Here is a 23753-nt window from a genome sequence, read left to right as displayed (position 1 = left end):
ATAGTTAAAAAACACAAGTACCAGATCAGATGAATTTAGTGATTTAATTCTTAAAAATCATTATCCAAAAATCAGAGAATTTAGTAATTCTACTCCGAAAGGGACTGCTCTTTTTCACTACTGTAAAGCAGGTACTCCGATATTTGGTTGTAATCCTAAAGATCGCATGGCAACTGATTCTGTACTAGACAGCAGATAACCGTATCTCAGTAGTTAGTTACCTTGGCGCATCAGTCGACTCTACTCTGAGGCTGAAGAGCACGCTTAAGAGATGCTGTAGGAAGCTGGGCGGGGATGAGAGTGTCTCAGAACTGGGATTTCAGACTTCCCCGCCCCCATACTGCTTCAACAGAACAGGTCCATTTTATTTCTTTATGTATAGGGCTGTCACAGACCACTGCCTTTAAAAAAAAAAGGTGGGGGGGAGTCACTGATGTAATGTTCGAAGGTCATTGGTCTACAATTTGAAATTAGCCATACATTGTATATCTGTAAGCCACTCCTGCACTTGCCCTATTTACCCATCTGGATTTGTAATTTTCTCATTTGCAAGAGCTCTAAGGCCTTTCATACCTCAGTTGAATTGCGTGAAATTTCCTTTGGAGGCACATGATTCTTTTATTTTCACTCATCAGTGGCCTAATGTAATGTTTCTCTGTCCTAAGTATCTTGGTCAGTCTTCAAATGTCTTCTTCCATTCTGTTACTCAGTCCAAGAAGAGAGGTGTCTGTAATGCTGGCTGTAGCACTCACCATATGTGCTAAGATCCTATTCATTGTCATTGTAAATGCTGGGAGTGGAGAAATACATGATTTGGGGTAAAAGAAACCATAGGCACGTGTTACTTTTTTTTTTTAAGTAGATATTTTACTCTATGGAAAAATTAACATGTGCAAATAGAAGATAAGTCCAGTGTTAATAAACCTTTCTTTGTTCAAAAATTCTAAGTGGTAACTTCTCCTAACAGATAAATCATAAAATTAGAGTGGCTTAAGATGATAGACTTTTATTTCTCACTCACACAACTATCCAGTTAGAGTGTTTGTTGAGCAGCTTCTGTGAGAATTTAAGGAGCTGGACTCCCTCCATTGTGTGGCTGGCTTGGCTTCAATGCATGTGGTAGAGGGGGAAAGAGGAAAGTGGAGAATGTGCACCTGTTTCTTCATCAGCTCAGCCCCTTTCCTCTGCAGATCCATTGGTTAAGACTAGGTATGTGGCCTTACTCAGACAAAAGGGATGGAAAGTCTGGCCCTGCACCGGGGAGCAAGGACCATGAGACTTTGGTGGACAGCATGTGGTTTTGCTGTGTGAGTTACACTAATTCTTTGAAGTTAGGTTAGCACATGTACTAACAGAACTAATCTTCTAATTAAATTATCCATGCCTGCAGCCACTATTTCATTGTAATTTACTTGAACTCACTAGTGAAATTATTGCAAAACAATGCATATGCTTTTGGGGGTAGTTTTGATTGTTTTGAAGCTTCTGGCAAACTGTTTGATAAATAATTTGATTGAAAAGGGAGCGTTGTTCAGGTTATTATTATTGTAACCATTAGTACCTTTGGTATTACTGTAGCAAAAAAACACTTAACAAAATTTATTGTCTTAACCACTTTTTGGTGTACAACAGTTCAATAGTGTGAAGTGTATTTACATTGCTGTGAAAAAGATTTTCCTAATGTTCTCTTCTTGCAGAACTGAAACTCTATACCCATTAAACAACTCCCCTGATCCCACTTCCCTCCATCCTGGTAACCACCATTCTACTTTCTGTTCCTATGAATTTGATGACTTCAGATACCTCAGAAGTAGAATCATACTGTATTTGTCTTTCTGTGACTGGTTTATTTCACTTAGCATAATGTCCTGAGGGTTCATCTGTGTTGTAGCATGTGACTGAATTTTCCTTTTTTAGACTGAATAATGTTAAACATGTCCCCTGTATGTATATACCACATTTTCTTTATCCATTCATCCATTAATGGACACTTAAGTTGCTTCCATTTCTTGACTATTGTGAATAATGCTGCTATTAACATGGGTGTTCAAATACCTTGAGACCCTTCTTTAGTTTTTTTTGGATATATAGCCGAAAGTAAGATTGTCATTTCTAGCAGGGTCATATGAAAGTTCTGTTATTAACTTCTTGAGGAACCTCTGTACTATTTTCTTTACCAGCTGCCCATTTTACAGTCCCATCAGCAACAGCACACAAGGGTTCCAATTTCTTCATATACTCACCAACACTTGTTAGGTTGTGGTTTTTTAATAGTAGTCATCTTAATGGTTATGAGATGATATCTCATTGTGGTTTTGATTTGCATTTCTCTCATGATTAGTGATGTTGAAGATGTTTTCATATGTTTTTTGGCCATCTATGTATCTTCTTTAATGAAATATCTATTCAGGCCTTTTTTTTAAAACAAGTTAATTTGATTTCTTGTTGTTCAGTTGCAGGAGTTCTTTATATATCCTAGATATTAACCCCTTATCAGATAATAGGATTTGCAAATATTTTCTCTATCAAATGCCTTTTTCACTCTGTTGACTTGGATACACAAAAGTTTTTAAGTTTAATGTACTCCCATTTCCATTTGTCTACTTCTGCTTTTGTTGCTCGTGCTTTTGGTGTCATTTCCAAGAAATTATTGCCAAGTCCAATTTCATGAAGCTTTGCCCCTGTGCTTTCTTGTAGGAGTTTTACAGTTTAAGGGCTTATGTTTAGATCTTCATTCCATTTTGGGGTAATTTTGTGTGTGGGGTAAGATAAGGGCCCAGCTTCTCTCTCCAGTTTTCCCACTGTCATTTGTAGAAAAGACTGTCCTTTCCCTTAGAGTCATCTTGGCACCCTTGTTGGATATCATTCAACCATATACTCAAAGGATACATACTTTAATAAATTTGAATTGCATGCTATAACATATAATTTTAAAATATATTTATCTAAGATTGTACCATTTGGCTTGCCACCCCTATCCCACCTCTGCCTCACCAGAGTTTCAGAGAAGGTTTTTATCTTAGATTATTCTTTTTCAAGAATCCTTATTTGGGTTTTTCTTCAATTGTGAAACCTGATAATGCTGAAAACAAATTGTATCTGAGTTAAGGTGCATCTCTCTGAGGTAGAAGGAGGGTGAGTGTGGGAGCAGAGAACCAAAGGAAGGATTTTATTATGTCTTTGTTACATCCATTGCTTGGAATCCAACTTACTGCACATATGTATGCACACATATAAGTGGAATAGTGTTTGAGAAACATTAGCTGTTTCAGTTCCACTCTTTTCTAAGTGAGTCTTGTGGGTGTGTATGTCTATGCACTTTGAGATGTGTTATTTGTAGATCATCTACCCAATGGCTTGAGTGTTGCTAATTATTTTAGGTCACTGGAAATTCTGGATGCTGTGATTGGGTGGATGTGTTTTCTGAGTATACACACAACATAGTGAGCCCCACTGTCATTAGGTCACAATGCCCACAAGAATAAAAAATTGTCCTGTTCTTGCTGTGTACTTTTTAAATGCCTATTTAAAAACTCCTAGAAGTATCTTTCCCTACAGAGATTAATAAGTAGGTTGCTTTCATATGAAGTCCCTTATCTTCACACTAAGATCTAATAACTGAATCAAGACAGTTCTCTTGATTCAGTTGCCAGAAGCATATTGTTTGGGGGACTGGAGAGGGGAGCCACAACCTTAACTATTGTATAGTAGTGCCTCTTAGTAAATTGTGCACTTGAATCATAAACTATAGGAATAAAGCCTTCATTCTTGAAATGAAAGGTCATTAATGGCCTTTCGCAGAGGAGAGTGGGGAGAAGATGATGTCAGGAAATTGACTGTCCTTGGAGCGTGTCAGAGCATTGCCTGCCTTTGCAGTTTCCTATACTCGGAGTAGCTCCGCTCCAGCAGTTCCACGTCTGCCTCCCTCACTCCATCAGGTCTTTATTGAAACATTACCACCTTCCTAGCGACTCTAAAACAGCACCCCCCCATTGCCTTAATGCCTAGTGCCTGCTTTATTTTTATAGCATTTAATACTACCAAAAATGTATTTAAGCATATATTTGTTTAACTGATTTTTTATTAAGCATCTCCATTAGACTGTAAATTCCATGAAAGAAAGGACCTGCCTGTCTCGATCGTTGTCTTCCTGTAGAGCCTCGAAGAGTGTTAGCACATGATAATGTGTTTATGACAAAGAGATATTGGGACATGAGTAATTGGACGCAACATGTTAGTTATTTTAAATTAATGGGCATATTTGGTCTAGAGCCGCAGATTACAGATTTGAGAAGCTGACAGCAGTCCTGAGGCTTTCCTAATTAACTTGCACTACCAGGAGAGGTAGAAAGACTGGCAAAGCACTTGACAAAACCTGAAGGATACTAACTATCTTATGTATGTATTTCAAGGTGGTAGATCTGCTAGTGTCCATGTGTAGGTCTGCATTGGAATCTCCTCGAAAAGTTGTCATTTTCGAGCCCTATCCTTCTGTGGTAGATCCTAACGATCCTCAGATGCTGGCCTTCAATCCCAGGGTAAGTAGCCACCCTAGCACATGTTGCCTTTAACAGTAACTGAGATTTTAGTCTCATTAGCTTTCCTTTTTCTCTGTCTACATCACTATCTCAGCAAGCATATCCATGGCTATTATGGACTCCAGTTAATAAATACAATTCTTTCTCCACAAACTTGATTTGCTTCCACCTTAGTCCTTCACATATTCTACTACTTCCTCATCCTTTCCTCCTTTAAAATCATTTTCAGAACTTCCTCTTCATGAAACTAGACTCATTTAAATTCTGATCTTTACACATCCCATTTTCATGGAAGGTAGGTAAATAGCTACAATAAACTGACTTATAATGTTTGACATGATAATTTTAATTTCAGTATATATTTTTGTGACTAACTTACATCACTTCATATTAATTTTAAGGATCATGGGTAAAAGGACAAATTTCCCTTTTTCTTTTGTATTTTTACTTCATCTTGCCTTGCCCTTCTCTTTCTCCCTCCTCAGCTATCTGAAGGTTAGTGAAAGTTTCACTCATAATGTTGATCCTCTGGCATTCACTGAGAAAAAAATTTAATAAATGTTCATGGGAATTAAGCCAAATCCTTCTGACATAAAAAAATTTTCAATTGCATGAGAGCTAAAATTGCCTTAGTTTCTGTTTCTGTTCATCGTGAAATCATTTTATAGAAACAATAACTATATAAAATTTTCTCAGAAAAACTTTTCCTTCATGTTTTCTTCCTTTATTTGGCAACGGCACCCACATTTCCATTATACTTAAAAATGAATTACCAGTTCAGTGTATGGTGTCATTTATAATCACAGTAGTCATACTCTTTTGGTTGCAGTCTTCCAATCCAAAGAAAATAAAAGCAAAATGAAACCATAAGATTTAAAATGAATTTTTGTATTTTAGAAAGATACTGTTTATTTTTTAATGGCTTAATTTTTAGTGGTGAAAGTGAGAATCAGGAACCTAATAATACCTTTTTTTGTAGTTAAAATTTTTCTCCTGTCGGTGGAACATGATTTGATATACTTACCTTAGGCTGGCCTTGCTTTCTTTTTCTCTTCCCTCTGACTCAGTTCTAAATCCCACGTTCTTGAGCTATCTGACTAGTCTTCTCTTTCGTATACACAACATAGTCACTGTTTTCAGATTGACCCTGATGGAAAATTCATGTACAGAAATATGCTTCTCAGTGCAGTACAGACTTGCAAAAAATACAATGAATGCTATTTTTTTCCATTCAAATAGAAGAAGAACTATGATCGAGTCATGAAAGCACTGGATAGCATAACTTCTATTAGAGAGATGACACAAGTAAGTATATCATCTTTTGGTCTTGTACAGTTCAGTTTTGCTCGAGTAAAACTATGTTTTTAAAAATGCTGAGAGCCCTGGCTATGTACTGAAATGTGGACTTTCCTATTCTGTGGGAGCAAAATCATAAAAAATTGAAATTGGGTTAATTAAATTACATCTGTGTGCTGGCACACTACCACTGTGACTTTTGGAGGGTAGCTGCATAATTATAACTCTAATAGTCTCCTCTCAAACGTGGGTAAGAGTGAGATTGTGGAGGTATATCAGAAAATCTTTAGGCAAAGGTGAAATCTGGTACCATCTTCCTACACTGTCAATTTTAATTAATGGTAGTAATTTCAAAACATCATTTTAATGATAATATAAAAATTCTATCAAATGTAAATTGTACATAGTTTGTTAGATTTAATAAAGAATCTCAAAACAACTTTAGAATACAACAGATTCACTGAGTGTGAGTTAATTTTTTCGGCCATTAGGGAGGCTTTGGGGGAAAAGTGTGATGAGCAAGGATCAGAGTTGACTATGAAACTCTAACGTGTCACTGGGCTGCGGTCCAGCACTTGGAAAAGCACATGCTGTCGGATTATTGAGGCCTGTCTACTGCCAGGGATTTGGAGAGAGGTTTAAAACTCATTATTATAAATAGAAATTAATAATCCATAGTTGACAGCAACACTCAGTATGGGTTCAGTTTGCATATGGTGGTTTCAAGGCTTGTACTGTTCTGGAGACCCTTGGAGGCTTGTAAGTATTACCCAGGTTCATTTCCTTTCTCTGGTGAAGGACAGTGGATTCCTCCAGTATTGGGGTCCACAAAGCTTCTGTACCATCCTATTCTATTTGAAAGTGTACTCCCAAAGTACATTTTTACATTCCCAAATTTTATTCTTAATTCTTTTGATATTTTTTTATTCATGCAGTGAAATACCCAATTGTTTGTTAAATAAATGGTGTGCGTCAGACAATGGTAAATGAGAAATCCTTTAATTCAGAAGTTACATTATTTGTGTAAAAACCATCATCCTTTGCAGTTGTTCTCTGTGCCCATATCTTTCTGTATTCTCTGAATTCCTTGTCAAACAAATATTTCATTATTTATATAAGAAAAAAACCCCAATAAAGTATAGTTCCACCTTGGGGAAAATAAAGAACCTATTGTAATATCATACACAAAGTCAAGTAAACGTTTTTAGTCACCAAAGAATTTGGTGCAGGGTGTTGATACTGTATTCTAGACCCAGATCATTCTTGCTTTAAAAATAGCCCCAAACTCTGAGTCTGGCATCAGCTGTCTGCTAAAAATTACTTCCCTGATTCTGGATCATGTGTAAGCCATGTAAATAGGAGGCAATGGAGAACATTTAGTGTCAACCTAGGAAGTTAGAGACCCATGTTGTGCAATTTGCTCATCAGTAATGTGGCCTGTGACCTTGGACAAGTCACATGATTGGCTGATGCCTCAGTTTCTGAAGTGTCAAAATGGTAAATAGTTGACACGGTACCCTCCTTCAGTGTGTACCTCATGGGGATGCTGTCTGGTTTTATTGCATCAAATTCTATAAGCCTCTCCAAATATACAACATCGTACTGTCCTATTTTCTAGAATGTACTGCCCTATAAGATAGACATGAATTGCCACAGAAAGATTGCTTTTAGTTCTATGAAAGGCTAATTGTCTAGGTAAACTCCATTAAATGCTTTTTAAAAAGAGACTTTTACATAAATTTTTTCCAGTATTCTCATGTATATCTAAGTCAGTATCATAGACAGAAACACGAGTAGTGGCTATGACAAGTTCTGCTTTAATGTTGTGTTAATTAAAAGTTAAAAAGTCATTGTCCAAGAGAAATGGCACTGAACACTTGTTAAAGTTGGAAAGACAGATTTTATTTGAGGACTGGAATAGGGGAGAGACACTTGCTTACAGTATGAGGTGAGCTCATCTCCAAGTAAGACAGAGGTGACTATGGTTTTTAAAGTAAGAACAGAGAGGACCCAAAAAGTGGCTTTGGGAGAAGCGGAGTGGGGAAATGGGAAATCTCAGAAGGGGGAGAAGTGGAGGATTACCGATAGGTTCACACGTGGGTTGTACAGTACATTCTGTGATTTCGCAGCTTTGGATTTTCTTGAGCAAAGACTGATCGGGGACCCTGGGATTACCCTCAGGCACATGGCCTAGTGAAACCAGGCTAAAGTTTGATCAAGCTCTTAGGAAAACGTTTGGGCAAAGTCTTTGTGCTACGTGGAATTTCAGTCACATTATCTCGGGGACATGACTAAGGTAATTGTTGCTGTTACCATTGTCACAGCCACAAATTTCCAAGTTTAACTAGATTAGGCAGACCTGTTCAATCTGATTTTCCTCCTGTAAAAAAGAAAAGAAAAAAAAGGAAAAAAGGAATTTTTAAGAAAAGTCAAGAAGTATAATGACTTTTTTTCAGGCACCGTATCTGGAAATCAAGAAGCAGATGGATAAACAAGACCCCCTTGCTCATCCCCTACTGCAATGGTATGAAATTTTAGTTTTCCTCTTAGTGAAAACAGTATTGTTTTCTACTGCCTGCTTTAAAGGGAAAAAAAGCCTATTTTACAAGACCTGCAGTGCTACAGTTCTACAAGCCTGTGAGGCCTAGTGATTTTGCAGTCCAGGAGTCCTTAATGACTCTCACTTTAATTACAACTTGTACATCACAAGGGGAAGAAAATGCTGTTATATCCACTACACCAGTGTATAAAGTATTTGACAGCAATTTGTCTGTAGTGGTAGAAAGTACAATTAGCTGGATTATGTGGTAAAGCTGTTTTGTATGTTTAATTTTCTAGTTAACTGAAAATGAAGTGATAAAACTGTTTCAAACCCTTATTACTGAAAAATTTTTCTAAAATGTTGTTTTATATAATTTACTCAGATGAGCTCTTTGAGGACTGTGGATGATACACTCTTTCAGACTGAACATGCTGAGGGGTATAGCCTTAGTCCGTGGGTCCTAGGAGAGCTAGACTAAGAGTAGGAGAGGTGGGTTGAGCGTTTACCATGCTACATTGCCTACTCAAGTAATTTGCCCTCTGGTTTCTTACTTGCAAAATGAAAACAATTGTATGTACTCACCATACCTGTAAAAGATTTTACATATGTGTCTCTTTGAAATCTCTGGAAACTCAGACTGTGGAATTTACCACAATTACTATGCAGTAATACAAATGTAAAGATTATAATAGATTGGTCTGAAATAATCCTTAATTCCATGCTACAACCAGGAAGTGTTTTAAAAATATGTAAAGATGAGCAAAGGAGAAGGGATCCGGCTACCTCACAATTCTGATAACTTACTTTAACTTGGTCAAAATTTTACAGTACACATTCAGTTTAGTCTAGTAAGACCGTAACAAAAACTAGGTTTAGAAAGCATCCATCTTTGCATCTTTTGTGATCTGTTAATAGAATTCTGACCAATTAAGTAAAATAACATGGCTTTAACTTTTAAAATTATCATGTGAAGTTATATTAAAAATGAAGGTAAAAATCTCAAATATCCAATCTTTACCCCCTGCCCCGAGTTCAGCCTGATTGTTAACTTTTAATTGTTGTGGTCATTTCCTTCAGGTTATTAGTCCCTCTTCTTTGAAGGAGAAGAAAATCTACCTTATAATTTTCTCTAACATTATCTTGTATACTGAAAAGCATAAAACAGTTAGTTCTTTCAGATACCTGAACTTAATTATTTTCAACTTAAGTATCTAAATATGGTGAGTGACAGTTTCTGTGTAAACCATTGTATATATCAGCACAAAGATCCTCTATTACCTAAGGAGGGAAAGAGATCGTGAAAACTCACTCTTACCTGGGCCAATGCAGGGAGGAGCAAAGGAAGTAGATATGTGATTCGACTTCTAATCTTTATATTTAGTTCATCATTATTTGAAAGTGTATTCAGAAATGTCCCTTTTACTGATATCTGAGGTGGTAATTATTAAAAATTATATCAGGTTTTAAAGAACTATGTTTTCTCACAGTAAGTTTTTTTGTGTGATAAGCTCTTAAAAGTATTTCTGGAAGCAAAGCACAATGATGTAATTAAAATTATTACCAATTTAGTTTATCACAGCAAATATGTTTCAATCACTTGCCAACTAAGGAAAAGTAACGTTAAATATTTTTGGCGTATATTTGTTACTGATGGATTATTTTAATTAATTTCAGGGTTATTTCAAGTAATAGGTCGCATATTGTGAAACTGCCAGTTAACAGGGTAAGTTGTTTTTTCACATATACATACAAAATGGGAGGACTGGTTACCAGTTGGGAGAAATGGCCCATGTGACTTGGGGCAGCTTTTCCAGGAAGTTGAAGTAATAAACTCAAGTTACGCCTAATTTTTCAATTTGAAATTGCCTGTACCGCCAGCTCCAGTTTTTTCAATAAATTAAATTCAAATTCAGGCTGTTGCCATGAACTTTTAAGTATGTAAAAGAGTCTCTATGAAATCATTTAGTTATTCTATAAGTGCTAGAAAGAATATTATCTGGAGATGGACCAGAAAAAGGAGAAGTGCTTTTTATCATTGTCAATTTCTTAATGGCACAGTTCCCCTTTTCTGTACCAGAGAAGATACTGCCTCCAGATACCTTACCAGCCCAATACGCTTACAACATAAAGAAAAGACTAGTGGACTGAGTCCTAATTGCTCCATAAGAGCAGTATCAAAAAATTCCAGTTCTTCTGTCTGTGAATCTCTAGACTGGGATTCTTATGTATTGTGTTCCTGTATAGGTATATTCCTAGGTCAAAGGGAAGCAATTAGAAAATTTTGCCAAACAACTAATTCAAAAGGTTCTGTTTTAATTTCTTTCCATGAACAAAGGGGGAAACTGTATTTGAATGTAGGCAATTTCCAGTTTTATAAATGTATGCAAATAAAGCATGGTGATAAATTTTGCAGTTTTAAAATCTTGAACTAACTTCTTTTCTGCTTAGCAAATGCTCAGATATTTCCCCAGTTGAATAGCCAGTGTATACTTACGGAATTCAGTAATAAAAGTCTTAAAAAGAAATGTAATTAGGAAGGCAGATCTGCTAGAATGTGATTACATAGTATATTCCAAAGCTAAATATAAATGACTTTGGATTGTCTCTCTCCTATTTCTTTCCCATTAGCCTGAAGAATTATCCTTTACATACATACTTCCATACTATTTATCATATATGCAGAGTTTTTTTCAAGTATGGCTGTGTTAATGTATATTAGTATGGCCTGAATCTAGATAATTCTTAAACGATTAAAATTTGGAAGTGTCATCAGCCTGATTTTATATTAAATGCGACATGTTTTCATTTGTTGTTATTTTAAATGGCAGCAATTGAAGTTTATGCATACTCCACATCAATTCCTTCTTCTCAGCAGTCCACCAGCCAAAGAATCCAATTTTAGAGCTGCTAAAAAACTCTTTGGAAGCACCTTTGCATTTCAGTAAGTATGGCTTAATGTTAATGGGGATGTGTCTCCACTTGAGACTTCCACAAATGTGTGGGGAGGAAAGGACTGTCTTTCAGGAATTGGCCGTTAACACTGAACAGTCCACTGCATAATACTTGACTTGGAGGCTCAGAGCTTTTGGAAGGCACCATGACTTACTATATTGTGTGACCACTTCATCAATGTTTGGTTTTTGCTTCTTCCCCATCTCTGTGTTTTAGTGGCTCCCACATTGAAAACTGGCACTCCATCCTGAGGAACGGTCTGGTCGTTGCTTCTAATACAAGACTACAGGTAAATTTTCTGAATGCTTTCACAAGACTTCCTTATTCTTCAGGATTAGACCCCAGTAAGTAATCTGGTCTTATGTTTTTACTTGTAAAAGGGGAAGCATTTGGGCCTTAAAAAAATTGCATGGAATTTCTAATAAGCCTAATTAATTTTCACAAAATAACTGAAGCAGAATTGACCTGTACACAGTATAGGGATGAAAAGAAAAAATTGGGACCCCTATGAGAAAACACTAAGTAAAATCACTGTGAACTTAAGTAGAAAGAATTACCATGCAAAAAGGAAAACCATATAATCATTCTGTTTGCTAATTCAACACACATTTCTTTAGCACTGCCTCGATTTGAGTGCTTTAAGAGAAGGAAAGCTAGGGCTAAGGATAAGCAACAAGAACAAGAGCCTTCTGCTACCTGCTTTTCAGCCTCCAGGGCAGCATTTGGAATTAGCAGGATACTGTGGGTACCATCCTTATCTTTATTTATGCTCTTCATTTCGAAAATCCATACAGCTGATTTCATCTGATGATTTAAAGAGGTCAGGAAATGAGATGCTCAATCCTGTCACCTGTGCTACATCACAGATTTTTTATGACAATTGAGGTGATAAAATTAGCTATAAATGTCCATAAATGCACATTTATTGAATTAGTGTTCAGTTCACAGTAAATAGGGTATGAGGGCTCTAGAACATAAGATGGTAAGACACTTAATTGTTCTGACCCTTAGACCAGTCAAAGAGTATCAGCCAATGAAACTGTAACTTGAGAAATGCAGAGGAAGGTGAGAATGGGACTGACAGTATTATGTAATGAAAATCCGAATAGGATAATGTTGTCAGTAGACTGGCAAGTGAGTCTTAATCAAAATTCTGTCCTATACATTTCCGCCTGTTTCTTTTTCAGTATTTTAGAGTCATTAACATAAGAGCCTACTGCAGTACTGACATTATCATAAGTGACTCTTTGTCACTGGTAGGGTGGAAAACCTTTATCAAGGATTTTTTTCACTGGCTATCATTTTTTGAAATAAGAGCTTTATCATGTTCTCAGAGTTAATGCTCCAACACAAAACTGGTGGCCTTAACATTTGAGACCACTGACTGACCGATCTCTCTCCCACCTCTTCCCTTTTTAGCTCCATGGTGCAATGTATGGAAGTGGGATTTATCTTAGTCCAATGTCAAGCATATCATTTGGTTACTCAGGTAAGCTTGTGTTTCATTTCTAATCTCAAATTTATTAGGGTTTTTTTAATTGTTATATATGCTAGGCATAGTTTCCTCTGAAGTGGCAGAAGCTTACTTGATATGCTTATATTCATTTGATAAATGTCAGAAACAGAAACAAAGCTGGAATGTCAGGAGGAATTTATAATACTTCCCCTAGTATATAAGATAGGGAATATATGTTTTGAGATTTTCAAAATTACAGTTTTGTTTCAGTAGTTTTACATTTCTACCATCCACAAGTAAATACTGAGAATGTAGTATGTGCAAAGCATTATGTTGAAAATACTGAAAAGTATTCATGAACATTAATCCATTATTATTGAATGTCATGCTATAGCATGCAGACTTCTTATCTTTGGATTATTATCTGTACCATAAAGAAGTTTGGAACAGTGTGGAAAATTTAGTATTAGAAAAACACCCTCAGAAGCATCCTACTTACTGACAACTTCTTGTGACCATTTCAGTGAGATTGTATGAAAAAATTATTTTGGAATAAATTGAAAGCAGGTTCTGAGGAGGAGCCTGGTAAGTTTGAAATAGGAGAAGAATGGCCACCAAACTGTGAGCATTTGTCATGTGATTTTCTGCTCCTTTTGCTGGTATACAGACTCCTTAGATGGGTTCATGGAAAGGGTTGTTGCTGATGCGGGTGGATGTAGAATTTGTATGAATGCTTATTTGTTTGGGAGGAGGGTTCATAGCTTTCTTCAAACTCTTGAAGTGTCCTTGATCTGTAAAAAGCGTGAACACCTGTAGTGGGTAAGGCTGCCTGCCGGCAGATTCTCAGAGCTGTGGCCCAAGGAGGTGGGGAGCAGAGGCCTGCTGTAGACAGCACGGGCCTCTGCCCTTTTCTCACCACTGCAGGCCTGCAAGCTTCAGCCTACTCCTCAGCTTGATCCCGCCCACCCCGCACCTTTTGGGGGATGTCTGACTTAGTAAAGGTTGTACCCCACCATTTACAGTTTGGTCACAAAGCTTTGCCCACTCTCCTTGAACCTTTTATTGAAATAGCAGCAAAATAATTAACATGCTTCTCAACTTCTGGACAGTTGATGGGCATTTTCATATACAGTGTAGATAAAAATCGGCTTATTCTCAGATATGAATCTTCTGTTTCTACAGTCTTTCCCAGTTAAAAATCATGTAAGCTTAGACTTTTGAGTATCGAAGACAAAGAACTTGTATAAATTTCCTTTATTAGAAAATTCGGTAAATTCTTCACAGAATTTGGTATATATCAACAATTCATGCAGTTTGGAGTACAAATGTATTTTTTTGACAGTGTTCATGTTTCCCAGTCCTTGTCTTCTACTAACCACATGGGAAAATGAAAGTTAAGTTCTAAAAGCCTTTTAAGACTAAGTAATAAGTATTTTCAAAATATATCTTTTTTATGAAAGAAAATTTCCTCTCCCTATTTTCAATACAAAGATACACCAAGTGGATTTTCTGCTGTCTGACATGGTGAGAACGGCCACAGCCCTCTGACCTGCGCCCCGGGTGCTGAGGGCACAGCTGCTCCCTGGGGAGCCCATGGTGACCCTCTGTGGCTGGAAGTGGAGCTTTGCAGTGCAAATGGGACTATATTTTGAACAGCATCATACAGCTTTGTTCCTAAATTATGACTTTCTCTGGGCTTTCAGGGATGAACAAGAAGCAGAAGGTGTCAGCCAAGGATGAGCTGGCTTCCAGCAGTAAAAGCAGCAATGCGTCCCAGGTGTTGTACAGCTCAAGTGACTGCAGTGATGAGTGAACCCTAGCCTCACTAGCCAGCGGGAACTCCATAAATACTCAGGCCTTCTAAGTCTGCAGAATTATTTTAAATGGTCATTACTCATAAAGGAATAAAACTCACCCTAAAATGCAATAACCAAAATGCCCTTATTAAGTAAATATTCAGCAAGTATTTATTAAGCTTCTAGTATAATGCTAGAGACTTTGCTCAGCATTGGGACACAGTGATAATCAAAAACAGACACATCTTCTTGGAGCTTAAATTCTACTGAATGGATGTAAATAAATTAGAAATATAGATTGAAGGAATGCTGGATGGTGGCAAATATTCTGGAGAAGAATGAGGGAAACGGAATGTTTAATGCTGTGGGGCGGAAAATGGGATCAGAATGAATGTTTAATGGGATGATCAGGAAAGGTTACTCTCAAGTTATTGAGTAAAGACCTATAGGCAGTGAGTACAAGAGAGAGAAAGAACATTCCAGGCAGAGAGAAGAGCAAGCACAAATCCCTTGTTGTTTCAGAGAAAAAAATATGCTGTACAAATTGAAAATCCATCTGATGAATAATGTGACTTTAAGAAAAAAAGGGCATAGGTAATCTAATACGTAGATTTAAAAACAACTCCCCAGATTTTCTGCATGAATTTTTTCTGAAACCACTGTGGCTTAGTTAATGACATTATAAAAAATTGGTTTTGTGTAGTCAGGAATAATTTATTTTAATGTTCAAAAAGATCATGCAACTTTCATTTTGTTTCCCTTGAAGTAAAGATGTCAGATTTCCAGTAAAAGTAAATTTGAGTTCTAATTCTATGTTGTGAAGCTGTTGAACTTTAATTTAGCATTTTAGTTCACTTAGCTTGGAGTGATTTAATAATGATTATGTACAGAAATTAAATGCTATAACAAATATAGCTTGACATTAAGAGAGCATTTATTGCTGCTAAGTAGGCCTTTTAAAAAAATCTGGAGCTATCTTCATGACTATTATTTTTTAATGATCATTTATTTTCTTGAGTGCCTGCCCTATTTTCACTCTAATTTTTAAATTCTTTTGGCATTTAGTCACAGAAAAAAGGACAGCAATCCCAATTCTTGCAAAGCCGTAACTTAAAATGCATAGCCTTATGTGAAGGTAAGTTGAAGGCTTTACAACCATCAAAGCATTAATTCTCTGTTTTATCTGTGTTTAAGAATTCAAGTATATTTACAGAATGCTCATTATGAATTAGCAAAAGCATTATTCCTTCTGACCATCTCTAAGGGCACTAATGGAAAACTGGTACAGTAGAGATCTTAAATGTGAAAACCAAAGATTTGGCAAGAATTCTGACAGTGCTATATTACATTCTTGGCAGATATTTCAGAATGGTAATTATATCTTTCTAATCAAGTATTGCTTATCTCTTTCATTAATATGCCACCTTCCTCTTAAAGGTGGTTTTTGAATTTACAATACCATGAAAATTTTGAAAGATGAGCCAAGTACTGAGAAGATAATCCATTGGGGCTTTCTGTTCCTATACAGAAATTATTCTTCTTTTCTGAAATTGGAACAGAAAAATTGATAGGCAATTTGCAAGATACATTTTTTTTTGTTCTTGCTTAAAAATATGGCTTTGCATAAAATATCAATTTTTCTTGTGTTGGTAGTTTTGGTAGACACTGTTAAATTAACTGTTAAGTTTTCAACATTTGATAGTTATATAGGACACTAAGATGCTTTCTGCATAGTTCCCCAAGTCAGGAGGACCTGTTGGCCTTTGACAATACAGTGTTTTCTCTCCTTCTGTTAGACTAATTATGTTCAAAACATAAAATTGTTACATGGTATTTCATTATTTTTATTTACATTTTTTGATAGCTAACCATTTTCTGTATGTTAATTTGTGCATGTATTTTTACTTTTAGATTTCTAAGAGAAGGGATATAATAACTTAGAATAAGATAGTTCTTTAAATTTATCTTTTACGTACAGTGATCACCTCACCTGACTTGCACAAACACGGAGAGATATGGGTTGTCCCGAACACTGACCATGTCTGCACACGATTCTTTTTTGTGTAAGTATAAAGGTTCAAGTTAGTATGTTGCAGTTTTTCCTCATACATGAGATAGTAGCAACTGCATTAATGTTTGGTCACTTTCTCATCAACTTAATGTTTCTGTTTTATTTTAACAAGGTGTGAAAAACAAAGTAGTGTTTAATTGCTGTTAACATAAACACTGGAAGAAAGCATTCTGTCTCTGCATATATATGTATATATACGTGTACACACAGATGTTTTATGTATATATATATATAAACACACACATACAAATACTCATATATTCTTTTTTTTAATTTTTTTATTTAAGTATTATTAATATGCACTCTTATGAACGTTTCACATGAAAAAACAATGTGGTTACAACATTTACCCGTATTATCAAGTCCCCTCCCATACCCCAATGCAGTCACTGTCCATCAGTGTAGTAAGATGCCACAGAGTCACTATTTGCCTTCTCTGTGCTACACTGTTCTCCCCGTGATCCCCCACACCATGTCTACTAAATATAATACCCCTCAGTCCCCTTCTCCCTCCCTCCCCACCTGCCCTCCCACACCCCTCCCCTTTGGTAACCACTAGTCCCTTCTTGGAGACTCTGAGTCTGCTGCTATTTTGTTCCCTCAGTTTTGTTTCATTGTTATACTCCACAAATGAGGGAAATCATTTGGCATTTGTCTTTCTCCGCCTGGCTTATTTCACTGAACATAATGTCCTCTAGCTCCATCCATGTTGTTGCAAATGGTAGGATTTGTTTCTTTCTTATGGCTGAATAGTATTCCATTGTGTATATGTACCACATCTTAATCCACTCATCTACTGATGGACACTTAGGTTGCTTCCATATCTTGGCTATTGTAAATAGTACTGCAATAAACAGGGGTGCATCTGTCTTTTTCAAACTGGGCTACTGCATTCTTAGGGTAAATTCCTAGAAGTGGAATTCCTGGGTCAAATGGTATTTCTATTTTGACCTTTTTGAGGAACCTCCATATTGCTTTCCACAATGGTTGAACTAATTTACATTCCCACCAGCAGTGTAGGAGGGTTCCCCTTTCTCCACAACCTCGCCAACATTTGTTGTTGTTTGTCTTTTGGATGGTGGCTTTCCTTACTGGTGTGAGGCGATATCTCATTTTGGTTTTAATTTGCATTTCCCTGATGATTAGTGATGTAGAGCATCTTTTCATGTGTCTGTTGGCCATCTGAATTTCTTCTTTGGAGAACTGTCTGTTCATATCCTCTGCCCATTTGTTAATCAGTTTATTTGCTTTTTGGGTGTTGAGGCATGTGAGGTTAACCCCTTGTCAGATATGTCATTTACAAATATATTCTCCCATACTGGAGGATGCCTTTTCATTCTGTGGATGGTGTCCTTTGCTGTACAGAAATTTTTTAGTTTGATGTAGTCCCATGTGTTCATTTTTGCTTTTGTTTCCCTTGCTCAAGGAGATATGTTCAGGAAGAAGTTGCTCATGCTTATTTTCAGGAGATTTTTGCCTATGTTGTCTTCTAAGAGTTTTATGGTTTCATGACTTATATTCAGGTCTTTGATCCATTTTGAGTTTACTTTTGTGTATGGGGTTAAACAATAATCCAGTTTTATTCTCTTGCATGTAGCTCTCCAGTTTTGCCAACACCACCTGTTGAAAAGACTGTCATTTCCCCATTGCATGTCCATGGCTCCTTTATCATATATATTAATTGACCATATATGGTTGGGTTTATATCAGGGCTCTCTAGTCTGTTCCATTGGTCTATGGGTCTGTTCTTGTGCCAGTACCAAATTGTCTTGATTACTGTGGGTTTGTAGTAGAGCTTGAAGTTGGGAAGCATAATCTCCCTAGCTTTATTCTTCCGTCTCAGGATTTCTTTGGCTATTCGGGGTCTTTTGTGGCTCCATATGAATTTTAGAATGATTTTCTCTAGTTCATTGAAGACTGCCGTTGGTATTTTGATAGGAATTGCATATTCATGTATTCTTTATTTACACATTTAAAGGATACTTGAACTGAGAACAAAGAAAACAATAATGAAGAAGTCCTATCCCTATAAATGTTGATCTACATGCCATGTAATAATAGGCTGGCAGTACAGGGCATATTAATGTACACTTCTTGAGAAAACTGTATTGTAAGAGCTTCATTAAAATATGATAGCATTGTTTTTCATCCCTAAATAAATAGTGTGTGTGGTAGACCTGTCTAATTTTTCACCCACCCTTGCTTGTCTCCTAACCCTTTTCCCATGCCTGTTTCTTCCTCATCCATGGCCCTATCAGATAAGGGACTTTGAGGAATAGTTGAATATATCTGTTTTGTACTTCTATGTAGTTTTTTAAAAAGAAGCTGGAAAAATGCACTGACTTGTTTTATAAGCCATGTCAAAATGACTGCATCAAGATTGCTCTGATATATAGTGTATACAATGCATGCTACACCTACAGCATTTGGTCCCTTAGCTTAGTGACAGACTATTCACAAGGCAAACCGTATGCATTGCCTGCATTTCTTTTGGGTGCTATGAAAACTGACTTTCTTATAACTTGTATTTATGTATTATGTGTCTATGTATCTTATGTTTATGAAATAATTAATACATAAATTATATATTGTGAAGTCATGTACATACCCACAGATTTCTTTCTTAATGACAAAGCCCCAGTGAGTATCTTGGTAAGAGCCTCCCTTTTGATCAGTCTGTGCCCAGGTTCATCTGTTATTAGTAAGGTGACATTAGCCAAGTTGCATAACCCCTCTAAACTTCACCAGTAGACACACTATGGTATCATCTGTCAGAATCCCAAAGGAAACTGATGACCTATGAAAAATACAGTAGTTTCTATCATCCAGAAGTAGATGATCTACAAAGGTGTGGTTATAAGGGAACCCTCCTAGGTCTGGTGTGGTAACCTGGATCTAGTAGCACCATACCCAGAAGGGCAAGAACAGGAAAAAGGTCTCAGAACCTGGTAGGAGAGCCCTTCTAGCTTAGCAGCTTTGAAAGGAGTCGTGGCTTCAGTTGAGAAACTTGTGCAGCCCAAGGAGCCCTTATGGGACCAGAACCATGAGAATCCATGGCCTTGGCCTCCTGGCTGTGTGGCCTGCTGGGACTTCCCATTGGTCAGACCCTAACAGAAACTATAGGACAAGGGAACATACTGAGTCCCTACGGGGCAGCCTCCAGGGGCAGAATACAAGGTAGAGAAGGGTGCTGTGAGGGTCTGGAGGCTCCTAGGGAAGATATTTTACTACCTTTTTAAGGTTATTACAAAGACTAAGCATAACGCAGGCCTCCATTAAAAGGCACTCATTAAATGTCTTCCACCCTCTTCTTTCTTCACCATCTTGAAACTACATCCTTATAGCAGATTGTCCTTCCAAGATACCTCCCAGTCACAAAGTTATTTCATTGAAGGATTTTTAAACTATTTTGACAGAAAAATAACTCTAAATTTAGTCTAGAGTAGTAGACTTTAGCCTAACAGTTGTAGTTAATCTGTTCTTAGCATCTTGCTAAAATTCAAAATTTTTAAGCTAAATTAATGACTTTAGATATTTAAGTAGTAAGTAAGCATTCTAGCATTACTTCTTTTGAAACTTTACATAAATTATATGTAAAATAAATCTGTAAAGGGTATGTATATGTAGTGTGTGTTTACTGGAGAGAAGGATTTCTATATTTAACAAGAAGAAAAAATTGAGGAAAGATACCTGAAAAAAAAGAAGAGAACAATTCTAGTGTACTGAGATACTTTCCAAATAATGTAAAAGAAAAAAATTCTATTAAGATAATGATTTTTGTTTCTATTTTATAAATATAAATGAGATTTCATCTTTTGTCTACACCCTCAGGAGAAAAGGGACCAATTAAGGAAAATTGATAAGATTCAAAACACCTCAAAAAGAGAATCCATTCACTAATTAATGTGCATTCTAGGTACAACCATCAGTTTCTTTCTTTATAAAAGATACAGGGACTCTCTTGTCCCTTCCCGGCGTGAGCTGGGAGCTCTATCCTTTCACTTTATCTCTAAATCCTGTACCTTGCTCTCCTAAAAAAAAAAAGAAAAAGATATAATCACATAGCTCTTCTAGTGATCTGCCTCCCTAGAGAATGGTAACATCTAGGGAAAGAATAAATTGAAGACAAAGAAGTGAGCCATCACAAATATACCATTATCAGACAGAAAATTAATTTTTATTCTTATTTTATTGAAAAAAAATTTTTTTTACATTATATGATCCCTTATGTTAGAAACTTGGCCTGATGTCTAGGGCATAATTTAATGTAGTTTCCTTTTTATCTGTTACTAAGAATATTAAAAATTAAAATAACTTCCATATTAATCTGATATCTAGAGTGAAGGGGATAATAAAACAGTCATTTAATATCCTAATTACATTCTTGCCAGCATGAAAACAACAAAGTGACAAAACTTGAGTGGAAATTTTAGGAATCAAACTTTTGTGTTAGAAAAATTGAAAGTAAAATTTGAAAGAAGACTTCACTTAGGGAAAGAAGGAGGAGAAATTTGAAAAAAAAGTTTGTTAGGTAATCCCAAAAAATGAATGAACTCAATCAAATATAAATGCTGCAGGCCAAATGTAGTGATTCACATGTTATGAACAGATTCCAGCCAACTTTAAGTGTCCAGAAATTGTTGATGAAGCTTGAGTTCATTACTGACCTTGAGACATGTGTACAAAGACATTAAGGTCAATATATACAAATAAAGCAGTTGTTTTAAAAAAGGCCAGAAGCTGGGCTTAAACGAGATATAAAGAGCAAATCAATATACTGTGCTCCAGTCACATACAACAAAAATGTTTATTTCACAGTGAATGGAATTTTAGAGCTAGAAAAGAAAGCTGATTGATATTGGTATTTTCTGTAAGTGGGATTAAAAAATAAAATCCAGTAGGCTGTAATTGATGATTTGACTAATTAACAGAACCAGGTATATCTAGTGCCGTGGGCTCCCCTGTGCTGCACTGTCCCCCATCACTGCCATAGTGAAAACTGTGAGATGAGAGTATGTCTTCTCCCTTAACTGTCTGGGACCAAGGAAAGGTTCCTCCTTGTTTGGTGTTACAAACTGCTTGTGAAATGCTTCAGTGTTTCTCTGATTTACAGCAGGTGGATCTACAAATGAACTGTAACATATTTTTGTCAATGTGATAAATTTAAGGTATATATCCCCTCCTATGTTTTCAAGAAATTCAGAAATTTAAGAACAGGAAGAACCAAATACAACAATCTGCAGAGAAGAGATGGGGTATTTTCAGGTACTTGAGTCCAGCAGACCTCAGTGCAAATAAGTTTCAGGAATTCTTATCCAAAATCTATTTTATCTTTTAAGGTCTAGTTCAAATACTACCTCTTCCTTGAAGCTTCTAATCAAAATTAATCTTTTTTCCTGTTATTCCTACAGGTTCCTGCAGAACTTCCATTTAAAATTCCGTGTTTTCATTTTATCTGCCTCTTCCGTGAGGCTGTAAACCCCTGCTAAGGGGCGGAGTCCTACTCTCCTTTCCCCCTCACTCCTTCTTTCCCTGAAGCACCTTACATGGTACCTGATGCACAGTTGCTTGTCAGTAAATTTTTAATGGAACAAAGACAAAGGCAAAAAGGAAAACAGATTATATATGGTTTTTATGTTAGGTCAAAGTGTGAAATTATACAAGAAAAATTTATAAAATAAGAATTGTATAAGCCATGAAGTGAAATAAGGGATATTGTTCATCATGATTTGGCAAAAGATATGGTTGAACGGGAAAATAGTGAGAAGACAATGTATTTATCAAGTTAGAAGAGAGAACATACAGTCATGACTCAGTGAAGCTGTGTGGCGTTAGCTATGACATAAGCTGATACAATCGGGGAACTTTGTTTTATCCCCAGTCTGTATGTAATAAATCCATTTTCTTTGCCTGCAACTCAGATCCCTTTCCAAGATTTAAAGTGCCCCAGCATTCCCTTGCTTCAGACTCTTAGTAGCTGCCTACTATTAGAAGATGAAGTCCGACCTCCTTTACAAAGGGAATCTACTGACCCCTCAGCCCTTTGTTCGTGCTTCAGTACCACGCATTGGAAAGGCAGTGAGACCCAGTCCCCAGCCTCTTGGCCCACCATTTTTCAGCACCCACCATTTCTCACTTCATGATGTTAGGCTTCTCAACTGAAACTATGTGCTGTGGCTTCCACCCTTCCATGCTTCTATTCTACTCTTTCCTTCTTCCACAAGCTTGTATTCTCTTCCACTGTCCTCTCAACCTTATTCAACTAATTCCCATTCCTCTTTTAAATCTTAGTATATACCTTCCCTCCTGCCACAGACATCCCTTGACTCCTTTGGACTGCTCCTTTGTGTTACTATAAAATGTCCTGGTTCTATTGGATTTTTTTTTTATCATTGGATTGTTCTTTTTGATGTATGGTCTTCTCCATTACTCTGTACACTTCTTGAGGTCAGGAACTGTACAGCTTACTTGTCTTTGTGTACGTAGCATAGTGCTTGGCAGATCAGTAGACATGAATGAAATGTCCACATTATAACTGTTTGCTGGGTATTTCTCCTTGAAGTCTGCTGATACCCTAAAATCAGTATGTACAAAGTGGAACCCATTATCGCTAAATCCTGTAATCAATTTCCCAACTTCTTCAGTCTATTTGGTAATTTTACACATTAAAGAGACTTGAAACCTGAGCTGTAGTTTTCAGTTTCTCTTTCCTTATTCACTTTGGCTATTTGCTTCTAAGTTTATCTTTACAGTTTTCTCCTATCCATACTTTGTTTCCATGGATATATCATTCTCTCCCTCACAATACACCAAAAGATTACTCGTTATTCTCCATGCTTCTAGTTTCTTCACTGCTCCTAATTTCTTCTGTACAATGCCAGATTTACTAAATGTTACTATTATTACACTACTGAATCCTGGTCAGTGTATAGAAACTAAAAGCAAAGGTAAGCAAAAGCAGAGAAAATGACTCATAAAAGCCAACTTAGAGCTAACTATGATTAATCTTTTGGCATATAGCCAACATTTCTATGCATGTAAAACTTTAAGATCCTACTATTTATACCATGTTAATTTTCCTAAAGCACAGTTTTGATCATTC

The 23753-nt window shown here is 36.5% G+C and overlaps 1 protein-coding gene across 5 annotated transcripts in view; it reads left to right on the top strand.

The window, feature by feature from the left end:
* The window catches only part of PARP8 (poly(ADP-ribose) polymerase family member 8), a 171932-nt gene that overhangs the window by 131997 nt on the left and 16182 nt on the right, over positions 1 to 23753 (top strand). The window contains exons 17-26 of one of the 5 annotated variants that reach the window (XR_005062303.2): positions 4413 to 4538; positions 5778 to 5843; positions 8291 to 8358; positions 10051 to 10099; positions 11205 to 11317; positions 11545 to 11617; positions 12748 to 12817; positions 14488 to 14670; positions 15646 to 15715; positions 16559 to 16643. Coding sequence is in view for 1 of the 5 variants with exons in the window: in XM_037022087.2 (XP_036877982.2) it covers positions 4413 to 4538; positions 5778 to 5843; positions 8291 to 8358; positions 10051 to 10099; positions 11205 to 11317; positions 11545 to 11617; positions 12748 to 12817; positions 14488 to 14561; positions 15646 to 15715; positions 16559 to 16643 (794 nt within the window). In the remaining 4 variants the exon portion in view is untranslated. Of the gene's footprint in view, positions 1 to 4412; positions 4539 to 5777; positions 5844 to 8290; positions 8359 to 10050; positions 10100 to 11204; positions 11318 to 11544; positions 11618 to 12747; positions 12818 to 13308; positions 15716 to 16558; positions 16644 to 23753 lie in introns of those variants that run through there. The other 4 variants (XR_012131230.1, XM_037022087.2, XR_012131237.1 and 1 more) reach the window with 4 other exon arrangements.

This window comes from Manis javanica, chromosome 1 (assembly GCF_040802235.1).
Source record: "Manis javanica isolate MJ-LG chromosome 1, MJ_LKY, whole genome shotgun sequence".
Lineage (NCBI taxonomy): Eukaryota > Metazoa > Chordata > Mammalia > Pholidota > Manidae > Manis > Manis javanica.
The sequence above is the reverse complement of the archived record's forward strand: the minus strand, read 5'-3'. Positions and strand labels throughout refer to the sequence as shown.